This window comes from Neopelma chrysocephalum, unplaced genomic scaffold (genome assembly GCF_003984885.1).
Source record: "Neopelma chrysocephalum unplaced genomic scaffold, ASM398488v2 Primary Assembly neopelma1_63, whole genome shotgun sequence".
Lineage (NCBI taxonomy): Eukaryota > Metazoa > Chordata > Aves > Passeriformes > Pipridae > Neopelma > Neopelma chrysocephalum.
This window is the reverse complement of record NW_020897720.1, coordinates 5,707,976-5,730,886: the sequence shown is the minus strand read 5'-3', so window position 1 is coordinate 5,730,886 and position 22,911 is coordinate 5,707,976. Positions and strand designations below refer to the sequence as shown.

At 61.2% G+C, this 22,911-nt stretch overlaps 2 protein-coding genes across 2 annotated transcripts in view; one reads left to right on the top strand and one right to left on the bottom strand.

Moving 5' to 3' along the window:
* Positions 1–33: 33 nt before the first annotated feature.
* On the top strand, positions 34–3,285 carry PCYOX1L (prenylcysteine oxidase 1 like). Its single transcript, XM_027682584.1, has 6 exons — positions 34–160; positions 504–710; positions 1,197–1,371; positions 1,461–1,672; positions 1,763–1,903; positions 2,466–3,285. Exons 1-6 carry the CDS (start codon positions 70–72, stop codon positions 3,122–3,124), a joined length of 1,485 nt encoding a protein of 494 aa, XP_027538385.1. The 5' UTR covers positions 34–69; the 3' UTR covers positions 3,125–3,285.
* A 977-nt stretch (positions 3,286–4,262) lies between these two features.
* Positions 4,263–22,911, bottom strand: part of IL17B (interleukin 17B) — a 39,860-nt gene continuing 21,211 nt past the window's right edge. The window contains exons 2-3 of the mRNA XM_027682329.1: positions 4,814–5,100; positions 4,263–4,590 (exon numbers count right to left, since the gene is read on the bottom strand). Coding sequence (XP_027538130.1) covers positions 4,332–4,590; positions 4,814–5,100 — 546 coding nt within the window. The 3' untranslated portion in view covers positions 4,263–4,331. The remainder of the gene's footprint in view (positions 4,591–4,813; positions 5,101–22,911) is intronic.

Here is a 22,911-nt window from a genome sequence, read left to right as displayed (position 1 = left end):
CCCCCCCCGGCCCCGGCGGGGCAGGCGGGCGGGCCGGGGCGGGCGCTGCCGGGCCCCGCTCTCCGCGCCATGGCCCCGCCGCCCGCCGCGCTGCTCCTGCCGGCCCTGGCCGCGCTCCTGGCCGCGCCCGCCGCCTCCCGCGCCGCGCCGCGATCCATCGGTAACGAGGGGAGCGGGGCAATGGCACGGGGTGGGGAGGGGGGCGCCCGGCCCGGGTACCGGCAGCAGCACCGGGCCACCTCCTGCCCGCCTGCCCCGCCGGGGCCGGGAGAGGGGGTCCCGCACCCCTGCGCGGCGGGCGCGGGGCGCGCTGCCCTGCATCCCTGTCCCCGCTGCATCCCTGTCCCCGCTGCATCCCAGCGCATCCCAGCGGCATCCCCGCCCTCGCGGGCGGTGCTGATCCCTTCCCCCCGCGGCCAGAGAGCACGGCCGGGGGCAGCGGCGGGTCCCCCGGACCCCCGGGGCCCTGCTGACCCGGCCCCCTCGCCGCTCTCTTCCCGCAGCCGTGGTGGGCGCCGGGCTGGGGGGCTCGGCCGCCGCTTACTTCTTGCAGCAGCACTTCGGGCCGCAGGTGCAGCTGGACGTGTACGAGGCGGCGGGCGTGGGCGGGCGGCTGGCCACCGTCACCGTCAACAAGCAGCAGTATGAGAGCCGGGGAGCCTCCATCCACGCCCTCAGCCTCCACATGCAGGACTTCGTCAAGATCCTGGGTGAGCATGGGCATCCCAGCACTTGCGTGGCCTCCCTTCCTGAGCTGGGGGGCTGCGGGACCCCTGGGCTCTGTGCTTGGGGCAGTGGGGAGGGTTTCTGCCAGTCCCTCCCAGCACCCCAGGCATGCAGCGATCCCCCTGCTGCCCGTGCACCCCAGCCCTGTTGTGCCCTGAGGAGAAAGGGATCGGGTGGCCCAGCAGACCGTCAGGGTGAGGGATCTGGTGGAATTAATGTGGAGGGGGTTGTTCAAAAAATCCCTCCAGTTTGTCCCAGTAGGCAGCAGCAACTCCATGGGATGCCATGATGTAGAGGATCTGGCTGGGGTCCCAATGCCCTGGGGTATCGCACTCCCTGATTCTCCTCCAAAAGCATCTTTGCCCATGTCCCTGCTGTGGAGGTGTTGGGCACTGGCCTTTCCCAGCAGCCAGCCAGCCCCAGGGAGCTGTGTGAGCCCAGCGAGGCCGGGGTCCCTCTGCTCCTGGCAGGCCTCAAGCACCGGCGTGAGGTGGCCGGGAAGAGTGCCATATTCAGCGGGGAGCACTTCGTCCTGGAGGAGACCGACTGGTACCTGCTCAACCTCTTCCGGCTCTGGTGGCACTATGGTATCAGTTTCCTGCGCCTGCAGATGTGGGTGGAGGAGGTGATGGAGAAGTTCATGAGGTAGGAGAGCCTGCGGGGCTGGGGAGGCACAGCGGATTTTTCCCAGCACTGACACATCACCGATTGCCCTGTGCTCTTGTCCCCTCCAGGATTTACAAGTACCAGGCTCACGGCTACGCCTTCTCCAGCCTGGAGGAGCTGCTGCGCTCGCTGGGGGGTGATGCCTTCGTCAATATGACGCAGCGCTCGGTGGCCGAGTCCTTGCTGGAGGTGGGCGTCACACAGCGCTTCGTGGACGACGTCATCGCGGCCGTCCTGCGCTCCAGCTACGGGCAGTCCGTGCTGGTGCCCGCCTTCGCAGGTGAAGCCAGGGACTTCTCTCCTCCCTGTGTGACTCTCCTCAGCACCCCCTCTGCGGGCAGGCTGTTGAGCCTCTTCTTCGTCTTCACAGGAGCCATGTCCCTGGCGGGAGCCCAGGGCAGCACCTGGGCAGTGGAAGGAGGGAATAAGCTGGTGTGTTCAGGTCTGCTGAAGGTGACCAAAGCCAACGTCATCCCAGCCAGGGTGACGGGCATCTCCCTGCACAGCTCGGGTGAGCCTGGGCACGGGCTCTGCTCTGGGTGCCCCCAGCCTGGATGTGGGTCTGGGTGAGGGTCTTGGTGCACCAAGGTGGGAGGTTGGTGGTGGCAGCATGGGGATGCTGGGGCTGGAGGGCATCCTGGTCCTGGTAAGGCATTTAGGCAAGGGTGAGGGAGTCTGTCTGTTCATCTCCTTGTCTGACCCAGTGAGGACCCTGTAGTGCAGAAATCAACCCTGAGGTTCCCCTCCCTCCCTCCCTCATCATGTCCTTCAGGTCTCCCTGTGTCACCATCCTTGTTGCAGACTTGCTCCCCCATTGAGCACAAAAGAAAAGCAGGATAGCTGGGATCTGGAAGGTGTGCTGGGCTTCTCTGGAAACTTCTCCCACAGTCTTGATAAAGTCTTTCTGCTGCCCTAAAGTGTCAGCAACTCATCCATAACCATCAGGAGCTATGGTCGAGCACTGATGTGTACTGGAAAACCAGTAGCATGGAGGCCGTGCTAGAAAAGAGAGGGCCAGGGCAATACCACTGGGGTCTCAGGGCCACTCCTAACTGTCCACTGTCTCTTTTCAGAGGGGAGAGCCCTGTACCAGGTACACTATGAGACCAGCGAAGGCCAGGGCTCAGCTTTCTACGACATGGTGGTTGTGACGACGCCCCTGCATCCCAGCAGGAGCAACTTTACCTTTGAGAACTTTGAGCCACCCATTGCTGACTTCCCTGGAGCCTTCCAGCCCTCCGTCACCTCCGTGGTGCACGGCTACCTCAACTCCTCCTACTTTGGCTTCCCCGACCCCAAGCTCTTCCCTTTCACCAGCATCCTCACCACCGACACCCCCGACCTCTTCTTCAACGCCATGGATAACATCTGTCCCGTCAACATCTCGGCAGCGTTCCGGCGCAAGCAGCCCCAGGAGGCTGCGGTGTGGCGTGTCCTGTCCCAGCAACCACTGGACAAGCACCAGCTGAAGACCCTCTTCAGGTCCTACTACTCGGTGCAGGTGACAGAGTGGCAGACGTATCCCCGCTACGATGCCACCAAGTCCCTCCCGCCCATTGTGCTCCATGAAAACCTCTTCTACCTCAGCGGCGTGGAGTGGGTGGCCAGCTCCATGGAGATGATAGCAGTGGCGGCCAAAAACGTGGCCCTGCTGGCTTATAACCGCTGGCATCAGGACCTGGAGAAAATCGACCAGAAGGACTTGATGCACAAGGTGAAGACGGAGCTGTGATGCCCGGAGGGTGATGGGCCAGGAGCTTTGGTGCGGGGCAGCCTGGGGAGTATTTATTGCCTTGGGGAGACCAGGGGTTTGGGGCTGGGGGACAAGGGACAGGCTGTGTCCCAGATGACTGGAACATGCGTCACCTTCAGGAATACAGTTCCTGCCCAGTGTTGCTGTGTCTGTGCCACGTGCCTCAGTTTCCCTGTTCCCTCTCCACAGGCTCTACTGGAAAGGAGCCTGTGCCTTCTCCTGTGAAAAAGGGTCACTGTGCATCTGTGTTTAGGAGGCATCTCAGGGGGCTTCCAGGGGAGAGGCTGGCTGGCATTGGCAGCAGATGGGGGCCTCCTGTGAGCTGCCTGGCTCCCACCACAGTCCCTCCTGCCTTCCTGGCTTTGCCCCTGTGGAACTCAGTGGTAGGGCTGGCCCTGGCTGGGGCAGGAGGTCCCACAGCCTCTGCCATGCCATGCGTGCATGGAGCTTAACCCTGCTCGTGGGCTTGGTGCCCCGGGAATGGGCTGCAGGGTGGGCTGTCTCAGGTGCTCTCTGTTTGTGGGGGTGTTCAGGCTTCCCTGAGCTCTGGGGGAGGCAGAAGAGTCTCGGTGGGAGAAGCTGGGCACCCCGACCCTGGGTGGGCAGGGCAGAGGGGCAGCATGAAGGGCCGAGACAGGGGCCAGCAATGCACTTTATTGAAGACCTCAGAAGCTGCCCAAACCACTGGCCACTCACCCTGGACTGCCTGGCTTGGGGCAGAGGAACTTGTGGGAGGACTGGGGAGGGCTGGGTGCTACCAGAGCTGTTGCACCGGTGGAAGAAACGAAGACGAGTGGGGACTTTGGGAAGGGAGGAGGCCTGATCCTGCCCAGCCAGAGGGACCAGCAGGCAGCTGCCTCCCTCTGTCCCCCAGCCCGTCCTGCTGGGCCCTGGAGTGGCTCAGGGCAGTGGATGTCTCGCTGCAAGGCCACGGGACTGCATAGCTGGGGGACTTGCAGGGGGTCCCTCTTCACTGGGTGTCCCCAAAGTGGCTGCTTGGGCTCAGGCTTATGGAGTCTGCAGGGGAATTTCGGGGAGCTCCTGGAGCTGCCATGGCTTTGCCCAGGGGCTCCCCCACCCTGATGCTCAGCCAGGTGACCCTCTCCCAGAGGGCTGGGCAAGCTCGGGAAGCAAGAGAAAGCTGGTTAGATGCCTATGGGTAGCTGCAGGGGTTAGCTTTGCAACCTCAGAAGATGCAGGTGCAGCCCACGGCGATGGTCTCCATGACCATCTGGTACTTCTTGTGGCACTTCTTCTTCCCGGAGGGCTTGTGCCCCACCTCTCCCGGCACCTGGCAGAGCAGCCGGCGGACAGGGAGCCGGCTGTAGATGGGAATGCTGGCCATGGTGCGGTCCTCCTGCATCGTGAAGGGGTTGATGCAGCCAGTGCAGAGGCACTGGGCCTCAGGGATGTCTGCTGGGATCCGTGTCGCGTCATGGTTTATGCTGGAGGAAATGGAAAACGAGATGAGGTTGGAGAAACAGTGAGATGGGAGCAGTGGGTGGCTGGAGAGGGCAATGCCTCCCCAGGGTGAAATGGGGTTCTGCATCACATCCTATTGCACCCTTCAGCAGCCACCACAGACTCGTGATGCTGGGCCAGTGGCTGCTGCAGTGCTTTCTGGCACAGAAAGCATGCATGTCCCCGGGGTCCCTGCCCCAAGCTCACCTGTAGGCCCAGGGGGACAGGCTCCTCCGGTTGGACCTCCAGAGCCTCAGGTTGACCTGGCACTTGGTGTCACCTGGCTCAGAGCTGTTCCTCAGCTGGCGCACCATGTCCTGGATGCTGTGCTCGTAGTCTGCCATGGTGGTGTAAGGGTCGTCCGGGGCCCAGGCGAGGGCAGGGGTGGCTGTTGGGGGCCGTGCCAGGCCCCTTCTCCTGCCCTTCGCTGCCTTGCTTTGGTCCTTTGCCTCAGGGACCAGGACCATGGCAAAGGTGAAGATGCAGAGGAGAAGCTGAGGAAGAAGGAGGATGGTGTGTGTGGCTGCTTGGGCTGCAGAACTTGCATGGAAGGGGAGCTCTCCCACTTCCCAGGGGTCAGCAGGTGATGGCAGGACTGCATTGACTTTGGGATGGCACATGCAACCCCCAAAGGAGCGCTGGCCTGCAAGTAAGACCCATGGAAACATTGAGAGCAGTTTGCAGGGATGGTGAGCACAGGGTCATGATAACCCCAGCTGATGCATGTGGCTGTGAAGACCCTCGCCCTGCAGCTGGCAATTTGTGTTGCTGAAAGTGTCCCTGTGCTGCCCAAGATGTGCCCAGTCCCTTTGCTGCCCACCCAGCAGCTGCATGCTGGGAGGGATGGGTACACCCTCAGCTCAGGCTGTACCTGGACAGCCTCTAGTTTAAAAGGAGCTTTAGAGATGAGACAGTCAAGAATGGGATCTTTATCCAAACCTTCCTCTCCCTCCCTCTGTGCTCTGAGGACGGTGAGAGAGAAAAGATGCTTTTTCCTTCCCTTCTCCCTCCGGCTCGTGGGGCCGAGCTGCCGTGAGCTGACAGCCGGCAGGCTGCCCAGCAGTGAACAAAGTTGCTTTCTGTAGTCCTGCTCCCTGCTATTTGTGTCCCTGCAGTCGGCTGAGGCAGCCCCACACCCTGCCCATGGGTGTGCAGTGCCCTGGGACAAGGACCACTTGGCCAGGGCTGTTTTCCCCCTCCAGTGCCGGACGGTCCGGTCGGACTGTCCCAGCTTTGCTCTCTGAGGCTGTTGCATCTTCACCATGCCAGGCATGGGAGCGATGGCCCTGGCAGGCCGCAGCAGGCATCTCCAAAGCAAACAAACCCAGGTAGCTGCCCGTAAACAACCATGCAAATAATTATATTAAGGAAGGAAAATGAGGAGCAAGCCCTGAACCACCGTGGAGTCACCTACCAGGTTTGGAGCCCGCTCCATGGCCGCGGAGGGGCTGCCGGCCGCTGTCCTGCAGTGTGGCTGGCACCAGAGAGCTGGGGAGCTAAAAAGGGAAAGCCCCAGCCCCTGGCTGTGCCCCGCCAGAGGTGTGTCCGGTCCCCAAGGTGCCAGGGAGGCTCGGCGCCGGCAGGGCAAGGGGCCAGTGTGGTCTGGGACTTGGCCACCCGCCGCTGCTCTGGGCACTGGCTCCACGGTGGTGGTAGTGGCTGTGGTTGGTGGTGAGTCCCCCCTGGACTAGGCAGCCCAGAGGGGCTCCCTGGGCAATAACCTGCCCTGGGGAGGGGGTTTGGGCTCTGCCCTCCATGTGTCACCACCAGCAGCTCTGTCCTCAGGAACCCCCAGACTCTTCTGCCCAGCAGCAAGGCGATGACACCCATCATTCTCTGCATCCCTGGTCTGTCTGTCCCCAAACCCTTCCCCTCCTGCTGTCCTCACATCCATTCTCAACTCCTGCCCCTGCGAACATAGCAGCTGTGCCCACAGCTGGCCGTGGGTCGGGTCCCCAGAGCTGCAGGGCAGTGGGTGTTAGTGGTGGGTGATGCTCTGGCTTCTGGGTCCAAGCATCAGGGTGCAGGGTGCTGCGGGGGGAGAAAGTGAGACACAGGGGTGCCGGCTGTAATGCCTCGTCCCCAGGGACGGAGGAGAGGGGGCTGCCCTGGGCTGTCGCTGTCCCTGCGGTCAGGTACCACGCGATGGTGCTGTCCGCCACCCAACAGCACCCCGGTCTGCATCCCTCCTCCTCTCCATCCCTTTCTGCATTCCTCCGCCCCTCCATCCCGCCCTCCATCCCTCCCTGCATCCCGGTCTCCTCCCCTCCCAGCCCCAGCCGCAGGCGGGGGACCCGGCGCTGTTCCCCACGCTCCCGGGCAGCAGGCTCTGCCCTCCTCCTTTGGTGGCAGCACTGGGTGATGAGTTTCCCTCCTTCTCCCGACTCACTGCACATCCCCAGGGATTTGAAGTACCTTGAGCTTTGAAGGGCAGTGGGAAATTTCCACCTCCTTTTCCCAGTCCATGAACTGGGCCTCCAGAAAACTCTGCAAATGGGGTAAAAGCCACTGTCCCTCTCCTCCTACCAGCCCCAGGGAACACAGCCCAGCTGCTCCCACCCACCCCAGCCCATGTTAACATCCCCAAGGACAGCCCCAGCACAGCATTTTGGGGGCTTTGCTGTCCCCTGGGGTGAAGTCTGATGCTGTGCACTGAGCACAGTGTCCCGTTTGTCACCTTGGGACCTGGCAGAGGGGACCTGGCTGTCGCAGGAGCCCTGCAACCACCTGCCTGTGCTCCACCAGGCATACAGCAGCGCCCGGCCCTCTGCCACCAGCCTTTTCTGGGGTGCTGAGCCAGCCCCTGCCTGCACCCAGTGACTTCACCCCCTATTCTGCGACCCCCAGAAGGGCTGGTGAAGCAGCCCCAGGCCGGGGGCGCTTGCATGTGTCGCGGCTGCCTGCGTTGTGTCAGCGCTCGGCAATGCTGTTTACACATGAGAGAGGCGCAGAGGCATCCGTGCCGGCAGCCAATTACCCAGTTTTGATCTTTTTTGGTGAAAAGGAAACCAGGGCTTTTCAGACATGGCCAAATTTGATAAGCTGGGGGAGGCAGGGGCGGGCGCAGGAGGCTTTTCCCCACCGGCCTCGCGCGAGGGAAGGGGCTGGGATGCGCGGGCGGCTGGGTCATGGCCAGCCTCTGCTTCCATGCTGGGACAGGCTGGCTGAAGCACTCTGTGTGCCCATGCTGGCTGCAATGCCATCCCTGTGGGAGTAGAAGGTGCTGGGGTTGGATGGCTGGGAAGGGCTGGAAACCCCACAAGGCTTCCCTGGGAAGGGGTTACCTGGAGGGGAGAGATGTGCTTTTGGTTTTGTTGTAGGTGCTCAGCCCTCCTACCTCCCTACCACATTGCCCCACTGCTATGGGAAACTTAGGTAGAAAGCAGAGCCTAGAGAGAGAACAGGTCCCCTGAAATGGGGCAGGAGGGGTCATGAAGATAGGCTGTACCTACCCCAAGGAAACACAGGTGCTTGTTTGCCAGGGTAACCATCATGGACCCCACGGCTGTGCCCCAGCCCAGCTGGAGGTCCTGGGGTAGAGGGATGCAGGGCAGCTGTGTCCTGCCGTGCTCAGTGGGAGGGATGCACTGGGCAGGGAGCATGTGGCAGAGCACACGACGGGAGACCATGGGTAAGGGAAAGGGGGGAAATCAGACCACAGTTCCACACTGGCAGAAAATAGCTTTTTGCCTTTTTCCACAAGCAGGAATGCCCCTGCCTGGGCAGGAGCCGCTGGTGTGGGGTCTGTGGTCCCACAGTGGGCAGCATCACTGCTGGTGCCACTCTGCAGGGCATAGCAGCTTCTCCGGGCACCAGGCTGCTCCCAAGCCTGGCTCCTCATGGGGTTTGTGAGGCCCCAGCACAGCTGAGCACACACCCACACCTGGGCCAGATGGATGGGTCTGGCGGGAGGCTCCGGCACGGCCACGGCACATCCTATCTCCACATGAGCAACATTTTCCACTCATCAAAGGAAAGCGTGTTCCAGCGAGCTGTCCTGGCCAGAGCCAGCCCTGTGAGGAGGGCCAGAGCCGGGGGCCTCCTGTGTCCCCCCCGCTCCCCCCAGCAGGTAGAGCCGGCCCAGCACGGAGCTCACATCCATATTTGCACAAGGGCCCACTCGGCGCGTGAGCGGCTCCGGAGACGCCTGAGCCAAAAAGGCTTATTTTAAGCTTGCTGGAAAAAGAACATTGTTTGGTGGGAATTAAAACTCCCTGTCCTCAAAAAGGGAAAAAAACAAAAAGTGCTTAATTCTGCCAGCTCCTGCCATCGCATAAACACGGAGACACGGCACGGCTGGACAGGGTGGCCAGGAATTCATCATTCCTCTCCTCCCGGCAGCTGTTGTGAGACAAGGACCCATCCCCTTCTGTGTCCCCATGATGCCAGCACTCTTCCCAGAGACCTCATCCTGGCAGGAAGGGCTTTCCCATGGCAGGAAAGGGGCACTGCCCAATGCAGTGCTGAGGTGCTGCGGGCAGGAGGAGGGTGACCGTGTTGGCAGCCCGGGGTCTCGCCGTGCCAGGGCTCTGCATCAGTGGACAATATTATTTATATAGCCTTAATCCAGCTGTCCCGGCAGCCCTTCTGCCTCCCCGGGCGGGGAGCTGGGTGATGCTCTGGGCTGGCTGTAAATCACGCCCTTTGGATCGCACTCCGGAGATAACAGCCAAGCTTCGGCGTCGGGAGGCAGAGCTGAGCAGGGTTGTCCTCTGGGGCTGGGGCCAGGGGGCCAGCAGCACCCCAAGCTGCCCACCCCCCGGACAGGAGGCTCTCGGGGGGCCGGAGGCGTCGGGAGAGCGGCTGCAGGCAGCGCCGGGACGGCGGGGAGGGAGGGAAGATGCGTATCCAGCATATCCTGCCGCTCCCCGCCGGCACATCCATCAGCCGCCCAGCGTTTACAGCACGTCGCTGGTTACACGATCCAGACGCGCAGGTTCCTCCTGCCCCGCTCCTCTCCTGCCTTTTGTTTTCTTTTGCCTTCTGCTCCTGGAGACAGAGTACCTGATGGAAAAAGCCTGTTCTCCTGCTCCCTGTGCTGGAAACACCCTCTTCCTTCCGCCCCTGCCCGGCTCAGCTCCCAGAGCGGGGCCGGCAGCGGCTCCCTGCCCTGGTGCCCCACGTGTGGCTCCCCGATGGTGGCACTGGGGCAGGACTGGAGAGGCTGGTGTGAGTGCAAGGCACGGGCAGACCCTGGTCCCAGCGAGACCCTTTAGGTACTCTCTTTGAGGCAGCCCCAGCTCCTCATAGGATGGAGTGGGGCAAAGCCACGGTCTCCTCCGGGGCAGGGAGGCTGCAAGGACCACCGAGGCTACCCAGGCACATGTCCCAACAGCCTGCTGAGCCCAACGGGCACCTGGTCCCATGCCTTGTTCCCTCCATGACCCCTGTGCTTTCCCTCCTGCCTTCCCTACCCTTTTGGGCTCGTGGGCTCAGCGCAGAGCAGGGATGGGCAATGCAGGGTTTCCGAATAGCTCAGTTTTCCTTTCTCCTGCACCTAAGCCAGGGAGTTGGACACCAACCCCTAAGTGCTCTGAAGGGGTGGCTGCGCTTTGTGCTGGATTGCAAAGGGGAGACATAATCTTGTCAGGATGCCCTCTGCATCCCAGCTTCTGGCTGCAGGAAGGGCTGACCCTCCAGCCCCATGTCGGGTACACAGAACAGCCTGAAGCCATCCCCACGGCCTTCCCTCCAAGGCCACTGGGCTGGAGAATGCTCCCAGGCACATGCTTCCAGGGCAGTGGTGCCCTCTGGGTTTATGAGGAGAAAGCCTCTTATTTTTAGGGCTTTGGTGACTTTTGCTTGTGGGCAGGCGTCCCAGTTCCCAGTTTCCCAGGGCAAGGCAAAAGGCAAAGGTAAATGGAAAGCTTGGTAGTGGCACTGACGACTGTCCTGGTGGGTTGTGCTCATGTTAAACTTCTCCCTGTGTCCCTGGACATGGGACCACTGCAGCACATGCAGGGTCTCCTGAGCTTCTGGGTAATCATCATTAGATGGGAACCGGTTGTTTGAAGTAAGGGCAGACAGTCTCCTGCTCTGGTCCCCATTCCCTGCTCCTCCATGCTGCTGTTTTAGCAGTCTAGGGTGGGCAGGGATTCACAGAGCAGCACAGGCCAGTCCTGAAGGTCACCTTCAGAGCCGCTCCAGCCCAGCTCACCCATAAATCACAGAGTCTTGCCCTACATGGGGGTGAGGGAGGCAGTGGCTGTAATAATATACGGGCCGAGAAATGTCCTCCTGCCCCCCAGCAGCCTCCTCTGACATCAGGCAGCAGATGAAAAGGCTGTAAATTTGTTGGGTTTGGATCTTAGCAGGGCTTGTAGGAGAAGGGTTTCTCTTATTGCTTGTAGGTGGGAGCAGCCATGCAGAGCCTGCCCAGGGGCTCCCTCTCCATCACTGCCCCGTGGCATCACTGTGTGTGCAGCTGGCAGCCAGTGGTCCCCTCCCAGCCTGCCTGGGACCTGCTGCTTGACCCATGCCCTCACACCCAGCCAGGGGGCCTGGAGGTCAGCAGGAAGTGGGAAAAAAAGTCACTTTCCTGGAGATACTGAAACTGAATCTGTGGTGAGGAGGGATGGCTGGGCAGCATCTTAGCGAAGGAGTAACAAAAACAAACTCGTGCCAAGGAATCCTGCTTTGCCCCAAATGTTTTTCTTATGGAGTTGTAATAAGACAAGAGCTGTAAAGATAGTAACCTCCTAAACATTACCTTATTAAGGCTTCTCAGAAACCACAGGGCGCGACCCCTCTGGGTCATGGAACAAGAGAGCAGCATCCAGCGAACAAACAGAGGCTAACATTACATTTTTCACTTCATTTAGGAAACCTGCTTTCTAATTATAGTGTTTGTTTAATGACAGCCGTTAGTTGTGCCTCACTCAAAGCCAGCCCACTGAGAGGAGATGGGAGAGGGGCTGGAGGGTGGCGGAGCTGGGAGATCTCTATGCTGGCTCCTGGGGAGGCTGCTGGGCTTCCAGGGCATGGGATGGGGATGAGCTTGATACCCCTTGCCTGACACAGCAAGGGGTATGAGGTATGGGGACTGGAAGTGATGTGGAAGGGCTCTGTGCCCATGGAGAGCCCCATCGTGGCCTGGGGACATGCCACACACGCTGTCCTAGCTCTGTGCTGTGCACCAAGGTTATCTACAGCACAAGGAGGAGGACAACCCTGCTGTGGGCTGTGTTCTGTGCAGTTCCCATTGCATGTCCAGCCTAGCCCAGGCTCATTCCTGTGCCCTGGTGACAGCAGACAGACCTGCTGGGGACTGGCTGTCCCTGGGCCCTGGCAAAACCAAGGCTTGTCCTGCCAGGAGGCCATGGGACCTGTGTGTGTGCAGCACTCAAAACAAGGATTGGGTTTTTTCCCCCAGTCTGCTGCCAGCAGCCGCCGGAAAGTGCTTCATATTCCTGGTCAGGTCCCTGGATGGTGTCTCTTGCTCTTTGGAGGACACCTGCTGCCTCTCCCCCTGGGTCTGGCCATGCTGCCGGCAGGTCCAAGTACTGCCACTCCCATTCCTGCTCTCCTGACAGGTGCTGGGCATCCCTCGGGGCTGCTTTCTGGTGCCTTGTCCAGCACAGTCTGGTTTGCTGCCTCTCCTTTACTGCAGCTGGCAGGGTAGCACTCTCTGGGATGAGGGATGTCCCAGGTACACACACAGAGGTGCTGCAGGGATGTTCAGCTCCTGTAGCAGTGGCTTTGATGGTGTGTAAGTCCAGAAGGGAGCTGGGGAGATGCCAAACACTCCACACCACCCCTGTACAAAGCCTGGCATGATGGCAGGCCCTGGCAGAGGGGCCCTGGCCCTGGCTTTGGGGCTGTCCCAACAGAGTCAGGGGTCTGGAAATGGTAGGACACCTCTCTTTTCCCAGCACCTCCGGGATGTTTAACTGGTGGAAGTCCTGCCCTGCCAGACTCTTACTTCACATTTGTCCCCACTGAGGTTATAACAACACGTGCACATTCCCCCGGCGCCAGGAGTGCTCAGGAGCTGCCACTGTGCCTGTGCATGGCTCAGGATCAAGCTCCTTCCCAGGAACCAGGATCCTCTCAGGACATGAGACCCCAGAGGCCAGCTCTTTGCTTCCCTCAGGGAGTGTCACCACCCTGCAGACACAGAGGAGAAGCTGGCGGTGCCTCCCCTTGCTCCCTGACGCTCCCTTGGTTATTCTGTGCTGTTCTGCTCTGGAATCCCTGCCTGGGGGATCCCAGCACAGCTCTGTATTGCCTGGAGGGGCTCGTGCAGAGCAGCAGTGCCGGAGCAGAGACATCCCTTCCTTGCCGTGCCGGGGCCGATGGCCAGAGCAGGAGGATGAAGGCGTGTTGGTGCTGGGTGTTTCCCGCCTGAACTGCCAACTGGCTGCTCATTAAGGGGGCCCCAGTGCCGGCTGGAAGCCATACATGGACTCGTGGTCCACACAGGGCCGGGAGGGGCCAGGGCCAACGCAGCCCCGTGGTGACGGAGCTCCCACACAGGCTCCCTGTGCCGCTGAAACCCGGGAAAGGTGCCACGTGCATCCAGCCCTGCAGCCCTGGCCTCGCCACCACCATCCCATGGGGGTCCCAGCCCTGCCAGCACTCGAGGGTCTCACCCTGCACACAGAGGCAGCCCTGCGAGAGCCCTGTGGTTGCCGAAACGCCTTTTGTCCCAGGCCAGATGGAGCTTTTCAAAGTAATGGGAGTCACGAGCCACATCCAGCCGGGCCAGGGAGCATCTCCGCTTCCTTCCCCCGGCCGGCAGGACCGACTCCAGCGCCGCCCCAGCCCCACAGCCGGCCCTGCTGGACCCCCGCCCCACCGGTGGTGGGATGCACGTTCCCTCCGTGCACCGTCCCCGGAGGAAGTCGGTTATTGCAAACAACTTTCTCCGGGCGGGATGGCCCGGGTTCCCAGGCGCGTCGCTGGCAGCCAGCGCAGCCCTGGCCGCTCTCCTCCCCCCCTCTCCCCCCAGCCCTCCTTCCCTCGCTCCCCCTCTCGGGCTTAATGACTTCCACATGGGCCTCTGGCATCCCAAGCCAAGCCTCCCAGCATTGTCTGAAATCTCCAAATTTAGAAGAAATATGAAAATTGTCAAGCGGCCCTTCCTTAGGGGGTAAAAGCAACACTGGGCCGTGCGGCGGCGGGTCACGGCGGAGGGGCCACGTGACGGCCCCCCAGCCAATGGATCCCCTCGGCGCCCCTGACAGCGGTGCCCGTCGGCAGCCTGGCCTCCCCCGGCAGCTCATATAAGGTAAAAAGAAAAAGGTTTTCCAGCTTCTGAGCAGCCTGGAAGGAGTTTTTCACCGAGGGCTCCCATGCCAGCCGCTTAAAAAACCCCGGCTGGCAGCGCCGGGGCGGCAGTGGCGGGTTATAATGTGCCGGGAGGAGGTGGCGGGCACGTGCCCGTGTCCCTGCTGCTGGCGAGGGGCTGCAGGTGGGTGCCCGCGGATGGAGGGAGCGGGAGGGTGCACGGGAGGGTGCGTGGGGTGGCGGGAATGGGGGGCGCTTGGTGCTGAGACTCCCCGGCAGCCTGGGAGCTCCTGCGCTGTCTGCTGCCTGCCCTGGGCGTGGGCAGGGACAGGCAGGGCTCCTCCAGCATCTCCCTCTGCCAGCCCATCCTGGCATTCTCAGCCCAGCTGGCTTCAGGGAGGTGGGCTGAGGTGCCCCCACTCCGGGAGGAGAGTGGAGCTCCCGCCGGGCACAGAGCCGGTGAGGAACGGCCAAAGCCACCTCGGAGCTAGGTGATCCGAGGCAAAGGGGTTCCTCAAAGTCTGGCCCTACAGATCCATCCTGGCTTGGCGGGTCTCACCCAGCTTTTCAGATGTGGGGAAGGGCCCTCCCAGATCTGGGGAAGGAATTGCTTTCTGCTCTGTGTATGTCTAGGATGGAAAAAAATGGGAAGCCGGAGGCAAGCCCAGGAGGGTGGGCTCCCCACACTGTGGGGAAATGGGCTGCTCGCTTACCTCCTCTGGCTGGTTGTGCTGCTGCTGCTTTCTGAGGAAAACAAGCTGGGATGGGGCTAGGGCTCAGTGCCAGAGGTTTGCAGGGTGTTGGAGCTGCCCTACCCAGCAACCTCACACCGACTGAGAGCATCCCACGGTCTGCAGCTTTTGGGACCCCAACTGCAGCCCAGCCTGTGCCACTGCCCTGCTCTGTCCCCCTGACCATGGCCCCAGCTGGCCCCACTGGTGTTATTCCAGCTACTGGTGTTTCCCTGGCTCCATCATACACCGAGAGAATGGTGGCCACATCCTCAAACACCTGGAGCTGCAGCAGCAGCTGGTGTGACCCTGTAGGAGCCAGTCCCTGAGCCCTGGCCTGGACACCGGGCTGGAGGGAAGGGCAGGGGGAGGGCAGCAGGTGATGGCAGGACAGCAGCAGCTGTTTCAGCAGTGGGTCACCTGGGGACACTGTGCCATTCCAGCAAGCTGCCATGTCCCCCTGCCTCCTTCCTCTGCAGGGACAACCACCAGCTTCTATTCAGGTCGAGCACGAGGACACTGAGTCCAACCAGGGTGTGATGCCATCCCTAGGGGGGCATGTGTCCCTCTGCAAAGGGACAGTGACAGTAACCAGGGCGCTGCAACCTCTCGGGGCAGACATGGCCACCATGGTCCCAGTCTGTCCCCATCCCACTGTGCTTCAAGGGCTTCCTGTTGTTGCTGGCCGCTCCTGGGGAAGTTGTGGCACCTTGACACTGGGATGCTGCACATGGGGTTGGGGAGCCACTGGTGTGACATGACCTGTGTCCCCGTCCCAGTGGCAAAGTCCCAGGCACAGGACTACCCTGCCTGTGCCTGCCCTCGCTCCCCATCCCCTGTGCAGCATCCAGGGAGCCTCCGAAGGGCAATGGCATGGCCTCCCTGCCGCTGGCCGATGGGAGAGAAGTTAATTTCCAACAAACACAGGCAGACGCTTCCGCCAGAGATTTCCCAAGCAGTTATCAGTAGGAATTCGGGGAAGGCTGTGTCTAGACAGGCTGCAGCTCTGGGTGGCTGCTGGATAGAGTGGCATTTCCCTCCACACTTGTCAAGAGGCAGTCTGCAGATGATTAAGGGCCCTTTTTTTACTCTTGGTCTCCTTTTCTGTCCAAAAACCAGCCTTGTTCTTGATCAGGCTTTTCCAAGGCTTGTTCCTCCATAGACCTTTGCTCATCCCTGGCATCCTCCTGCTGCTCTTTCCCCAGGGCTGAGTGGGGAGAGCTGGTGCACAGTGGTGTATCCTGATGCAGCTCCTGGTGAGCAGGGCCGTGGTGAATGGCATCCTCAACCCACGGCACCGCTGCCTCCTGGCCAGTGAGGGCTCTGGCTGTGGTGGGCACTGCTCTGTCAGTCACTGCCATGCCACGGCAGGGTGCTGGGCAGTAGCATGGCACAGCCATCCCACAGGCAGGAGCACAGGCAGTGCTGGACTGGGGACCCAGTGCTCCCCAGGGTGGCCCCAGCACCTGAGCCTGTGCGCGGCAGAGGCAGGGAAAGCTTAGTGATGAGGCAAGAGGCTGGAAATCTGAGCTCTGGAGCTGTTTCACCATCCTCTGACCTTGGCCAGGAGCATAGAGGAGGCTCCCCTCTGGAGCAGATTCTGCAGAGGGGAAGGCTCCAGCTGGGAGGGATGAAGCCCAGTGCATGTCCTGTGGCTGAAGGCCAGTGGGTGCCGGGGACTGCTTGCTGCTCCTGAATCCCAAATCCCTTTGCCTGCCCAGGACAATGTACATTCACAGGGTTCATCTCAGCCCTGCTCCATGCCATGCTCTGGCCTCCCCAGGGCAGTGGGAACATGCTGCCAGCCTGCCCTGAGGATTTTGGGGGAGCTGGGACAGTGTGTGCCCACCAGCAGCCCCCACCAGCTGGGCTGATGGAGGGTGCAGAGGAATGGGGTCTCCTCCACCTCCTCCTCTACTAGCCACCAAGGGGGTCACTGGCCAGGAGGTGCTGGTGCTCCTCCAGCCCTTGGGGTACCCCAGCCCTTTGGCTTAGGGCAGGGACAGCAGGGACAGAAGCTGGCATGGTCAGGGAGACAAAGGACAGAGGCTGGAGTCAGACCCCATGCAGAGCCAGGGACACAGTTACCTGGGGGGATCAGAGCTTTTCTGTCCCACACCACAGCAACACCAGACTGGGCAGAGAAAGGGGCCAGTGGGTGACCTGGGCTGCTGCAGGGATGCAGGTATGGACAGGGACCCGTCCCAGCAGCGACATCCAAATCCTCACTGCACACTCAGCCTGTGCAGCTGAGTGTGGAGCTGATGTGGCTGTGCCAGCACTGTCCAGGGGCAGGGGGAAGCAGAGCTGGGCTCTGCAGAGCAGCACAGGGGGAGCCCATTGCAGAGCCAGTGCTGCAGGGATGAGCCACCTCGGGGGTGGCTGCTGTGAGTGAGCATTTTTCCACTGCTGGATCAAGGTGAGGGATGAAGCTGCTTTGTGCTGGTGGACAAGCTGGGACAGCCTCACTGCCTGTGGGGTTAGAGAGGGGGCTTTTGGAGGGGCAGCAGGCCCCCAGGCCAGCCCTGTGTCTGCACTGGGTGCACACCGTGTGGCTGTCAGCTGGGCAGGTGACAGACTTGTGTGTGGTTGGGCTGAGCCAGCCTGCCCAGGCTCTGCTTCATGTGAGACACATGGGAGCTTCTGAGCTCCAGCATCTTCCCTGTCCTACTGTCACCAAAATTGAGAAGCCCAGTGCCATGCAGTGCCAGAGCTCCAGGAGATGGTCAGGGTGAAGGAGGCAGCATCCTGGTGGGGCTGCCCAGGCCACAGCCAGCCCTGCAGGGCACCAGTGCCACCTGCCCCAGTGTGAATCTTGTGGGGCTCGGCCCCAGCTGGGTCTGTGTTGGGATGGGAGTACACCAGCGCTCTTAAGCCCCTTTCCCAGTGGCTGCAGGGAGGTGGGATGTGCTGAAAATGCTGGAGGCTTCCCACTCCAGCAGCAGGACATGTGGGTGCTGTTTGGTGATGTGGTCTTTGCCCTGAGACCCCTGGGAGGGAGCACTTCTCCCCACTCTGCAGGGACATCCCTGGCATGGTGGGCAGTACAGGGCTGTGGGCAGTGCTGCTTCTCCCTGGGAGGTGCTGGGAGGTGGGTGAGAAGCTTCACTGGGACAAGGAATAGCAGCAGGCAGGGCCTGGGGACAAGGCTGTGACATGCAATGTGCCACATGTGGGGCAGATGCTCTATGGTGGCCAACAGGCCACCCTGGTGCTCACTGTGGGACCAGCTCACTGGTACATAGGGCAACGTCTCTCTCTCTCAACCTGGCCTTCTTACCTGGGATCCCTCACTGCAGATTTGTCCTTCCTTTTATTCCTTTCCCTTTTCAATCTTATTTTTTAAATTTCATGTTTACTATTCCCCGCCTCCAGTGTCCATGGGCTCTGGCAGAGGCTCTGCTGGCACAGGGCAGCCTGGCTGCACAGGGCTACAGTGCCTGTTACATCAATCCCAATGTAACTTTGTGCTCCATCTTTTCCCACATCCCATCTCCTGTGTCCTGGGAACTCGAACCATTTAGGGCATTTTATTTTAGTGTCTTTAACTGCTCAGCTGGGTGGGCAGAAGGCAGGGCTGGGAAAACTGGGGCCTGTGGGGGACATGAATTACAAACTGGGCTCCTCTTGTGTCCAGGCAATGCTGCACACACACCCCCACTCCCCCTCTCCCTTGCTGGAGCAGAGATAAGATGATAGAACTGGGATAAGCAGCCAAAGTTCTGGCAGCTTAATGAGCTCCAGCCACACCATGGCTGTGCCTCTGCCAGAGGAGAGGGAGTCTGGCTGCTCCCTGCCTGCTCCAGCTCCAGGCTCTTTGCTGGCCTCATGTGAGCTCCTGCATGCTCTCCATGCCGAGTGTCCCCTCAGCCAGCTCCATCTGGGAGCCATGCAAGAGTGGGGTGAGGAGCACACTTAGGAGCAAGGAGGATGCTGGAGCAGCCATCCCACACTGCTTGGGAACAGTGTCCACAGGGAGCTCTCCCTGCAGCACTCTGGGTTCCCACCAGCCCTTTCCAGCGAGGGCTGGAGGCTTGTGACGTGCTGGCCTGTCCCCGCTGGGACTTCACCCCTGCACCACTTCCTCCAGACCGGGAATGTGACGTGTAAACAAAGCAGGAGGGCTGGTGCCGGCACCCGCTCCCACGCTCTGTGTGCCCCGGGGCCGGCACCAGGCTCCAGCCCTCACCAGCAGGGCTCCCCACACCCCCAAAACACCTTCCAGCACGGGAGGGGTGGGGGGCTCAGGGCTGTGCTGCCCTGGTGTGGGAGAGGCAGCTCTGGGAGGAGGAAACCAGCTAAGGATGGGGAGATGGTGCTCTGAGGGCCAGCGGCAGCAGGGAAGAGCTGAGGCCATGAGAAAAGAGATGACCTGCGTGCCTTAGCTCTTCCTTAGCTTCCATGGCTTCTTCCAACCACCAGTCCCCATTCTGCTGCTCCTGCCCCTCTGGAGGCTCATCACCCAAAAGCCAGGCTCTGTTGCTGGGGCATTTCAGCCTCTCATCACAGTGCTGGCACCAGTGGCTTTGCAAGAACCAGTGGGTTCTACGTGGCAGCACAGGACTGGGCACAGTGGTGGCCCCACAGAGACAGCAAGGTCAGTCCCCTGCCCTGGGGAGACAAACAGGGAGGTGTCAACAAGGAGGTGACAGAGGCCTTGTTTGTCTCTGGGCTCTCTGCATCCATCCATTCCACACCACCACCCTGTGCCTCAAGTGGGGTGTGGAGGATCTCAGCTCTTCAGAGACACCAAATTAGGTGATTTCTCACTCCCTCCGGCCCCGAGAGGAAGGAGCACAAACCAGATGCGCTCTCTCCTCTGCACCCATCCCCTGCTCTCAGCCCCCCAAACCTGCTTCTTTGTTCTTGGCATTATAATTTATCCCAGCAAAACCCAGAGAGAAAGAGCAGCATCCCCCTGGGCCCCCTTGGCTCTCCCCCAGCATGGGAGATGGGGGCCACTCGGTCTCCAAATCTGCCTTTTTGACCATAAAAGGGCAGGCACGCAGCCCCGGCAGGAGGATGGGAAAGGGAAGGCAGAGCTATTTATAGCTGAGCATCAGGACCTCAGCCTGAACTCGGGGTTAATCAGCCTGTGACCAGATTAGGATCTCCCCTGGCCCCTCCATTTTCTCATAAACCTTTGATTTAATACCAGCGCTGGCAAGGGAGGGAGGGAGGAAGGAAGGGAGAGAGGAGGCACCTCTCCTCCACAGAGGCCACCATGGTCTGTGGGGGACGGGATGGAGATGCTGGGAGAGCTAGAAGGCCCCAGTGCCCATTGGGAAGAGCATTGGAGCTGTTCTGCCACCAGCTTGTGCTGCAAAGTGCCAAGGAGCAGCATCCCCATGTGATTGCTGCCTGCAAGGGACCCAACAGGCAGCAGGAGCTGCCCTGGGGTCGGTTCCTTAAATTTCTCCTTAAATCGAATCCTTCCAGCAAGGGCATGTTCCCCCACATCATTCCAGGCCTCATCACCTTGGAAGGGGCACCCAAGGGGTCCTTGGGCAGGATTTACGTTGCCTGGTGCTACCTCAGCCAACCGGAGGTGGCATCAGGGCTGTTTGGGAAGCCGATGACCAGAGATGCGTCAAAGCTCATCTGGGGCAGGGATGGAGTTCTGATGGCTGGTGGAGATCACGATTTTGGGTGCTGAGAGGAGGGGAAAGGGGCTGAGCATCACCCAGTACCTTCTTCCAGCCAGCGAGCCGGGAGCAGAGCCCTCCTGGCTGGGGGCTCATGAATCCCTCAAAAGGCCCAGTCTGGCCTTGCAGGGCTGGGGAATTTTGAGGAGGAAACAAATCCCAACTGCTATTAAAAAAGGACATTTCCTGCAGCCGCGGCCTGCCTGGAGAGGGGAAAGGGCGCTGTGTTGTAACCGCGGGGAGGGCCGAGCTCTGACTCAGCCCAGTGCTGCCGGGGAGGCAGCTCGTGGCCACGGAGCACTCGCCTGCTCCCATCCTCCCTGCTCCCATCCTCCCTGCTCCCATCCTCCCGGCACCCTCCGGCAGCACACAGGGACACGGCTCGGCAGAGGCAAAGGCTGGAGGTGAGCAGAGGGCTGGGGCACGGGCAGTGCCAGCTGAGCTGGGTTGACCGAGGAAGGAGCGGGGGGATGTCCTGGGCACGCACACCGTGCCTCGGGCACCCTCTGGACAGGCTCAGTCCAGGGATGTGTGGTGGCTGGTGGACCCCCAGCACTGGCAGGACCACGATCCAGCCATTTGCTATTCTGGATTTTTCTGACCCCGTGTGGCGTGTTTGCACCCACAGGAGCGAGGGGATGAGCAACCTGGGGCTGTAGCTCTCCTGGCAGGCTCTGCTCAGGGGGCATTGTTGTCCCCCAAGGTGGTGGTGCCCAGTGTGAGTGTGGTGACCACATGGCATGTTTGTGGCAGCCGTTCTTCATTGGGAAATTGGGAGAAAACCGTAAGTAGAGACAAGGGGGAAAGCACAGGCTCAGCAGTGATGGCTTTTTTGCTTCTTTTTGGGGAGATTGGAGGGGAGATGGGGGTGCCTCTCTGCCCTGAGACCTACTCTCAGGCAGGGGTGGGTGAGCTACAGCAGATGTTTTGCCTCCAACCCAGCGGGATGTGCAGCCCAGCACATTCCTCCAGCCTCTCTCGGCGTTCCTTCCCCCACCGCCACCTCCCCGGGGACGGCAGCTGAGCTCTCCCAGCCCTACACCGTGGGGGCTTTGTCCTGTCTTTTCCCACCAGGGCTGGGACAGTGGCAGGGAGAGGACAGGGCCCATCCCCAGGCCCACTGCAGGGCTCCCCACACACCTGGGGACCAGCCACCCACCCCAGGAGAGGAGGACGTGCCCCACGCCCATGGGCTTTGAGCAACAAAGGGAGGACTTTGAGTGACTATTGTAGGGTTTGTTGTGTGCACAGAGCTGTTGGCATTGCTCTCCTCAGTACCATGGGTTGCTGGGCACCCAGAAGTGACCTACAGCAGCTGCCCAGGGTGGGACCCAAGGGCTTGTGGCTCTACACTCAGCTCTGTACCGCCGTGCTGACTGATATCCTCTGTGTCTTACAGGCTCAGCTGTGGGGGTCCCTGAGGACACTGAAGCTGCTGAACACACAAGAGGACTGTACAGCCCCAGAAACCTGGCCAGCAGTGAGAGATGGGCAGAGCCAGCATGCCAGCACAGGCATCACCACAGGCCCTTTCCCTGGGCACAGGCAGGGATATGCTGTGGGAAAACCTGCCCAGCCATGCAAAGGGGGCTGAATCCCAGGGACTGGCTCCCAGGGTCTGGATCCCAGGACTGGCTCCCAGGGTTTGGATCTCAGGGTTGGATCCCAGGGGCTAGTTCCCAGGGGTTGGCTCCCAGGGCCTGGTTCCCAGGCGTTGGATCCCAAGGCTGGCTCCCAGGGCACACTGCGGTGCTGCACGTTGCTCCTGCTGATAGCACAGCTACCCCTTCCTGGGGGCTTGCATGGGGCCAGGAAGAGGCTCTGCAAAGGCACAGGGTGTCAGGAAGGTCCCCGCACCACCTCCCCTGGTTCTGGGTCCCTGTGGCTGTTCTCACACTTGGCCGGGGCTCAGGGCTGGCCTGGCTGTGGCTGGTACAGAGACAACCCCGTGCTGGACAAGGCTGCTTCCAACCCTCGTTCCTGAGCAATGGATGCCACAAGCGTGGGGCTTCACGGGGCTCTTTCCCCCAAAGGACAAGAGGCATGAGACGGGAGAGCCCGGCCCATTGCACGTGGTGGTTTGTGCCCCGGGTCCCAGCTGGGTGCTCCCGGCAGGGGGGCCGGGCCGGATGCAGGGGCTCAGGGCAGAGAGGCACCATCTGCTTCTCATCAGGCCGCTGGGAGCGCCGCGGCTGCCGGGGCCGCGGCTGTGATAGATGGTCTGTTTATCACGTTCCGGCTCTGCTCAGGATGTTAGTGTTCGCCTGCAAAGGACGTTTCTGGGCTCAGCTGCTCCCTCCAGCCTCCCTCGCCTCCTGCTTCCCCCCGGATCCTCGCCCTTGAGGCCAGATGGGCTGAAGCCTGTCCAGACCCGGGGGTGAAGGTTCAGGGTGTTTCCATCCCACAGCACCTGGTCCTTGCCCATGGAAAGGGGTGGGCTGAGCTCTGCCACCCTGGGAACGGCCGAGGCCTGAGCTTGGGAGGCCGAGGTGCTGGCCAGCTGCAGGCTGTCCTGGAGACAGGGACAAGGACAAGGGTGGGGAGGGACAGCAGGAGTTACCACACACTCCTCATCCTCCAAGGTGGAGAAGGGGTAGAGGGCAGGGACGAATGTGCTGTGCGATACCCAAAGTCCTGTTCTCCCCTCCATGGGGGGACTCCCATCACCCTCACCCTCTTGCTCTCTGCACTGGCCCCATGT

Bases quoted from the DNA above. Each gene is read 5' to 3' on its own strand.
- PCYOX1L (XM_027682584.1), top strand. From the start codon at position 70: ATGGCCCCGCCGCCCGCCGCGCTGCTCCTGCCGGCCCTGGCCGCGCTC. The intron at 711-1,196 runs GTGAGCATGGGC...TGCTCCTGGCAG, and splicing joins GGACTTCGTCAAGATCCTGG to GCCTCAAGCACCGGCGTGAG. The intron at 1,673-1,762 runs GTGAAGCCAGGG...TCGTCTTCACAG, and splicing joins GCTGGTGCCCGCCTTCGCAG to GAGCCATGTCCCTGGCGGGA.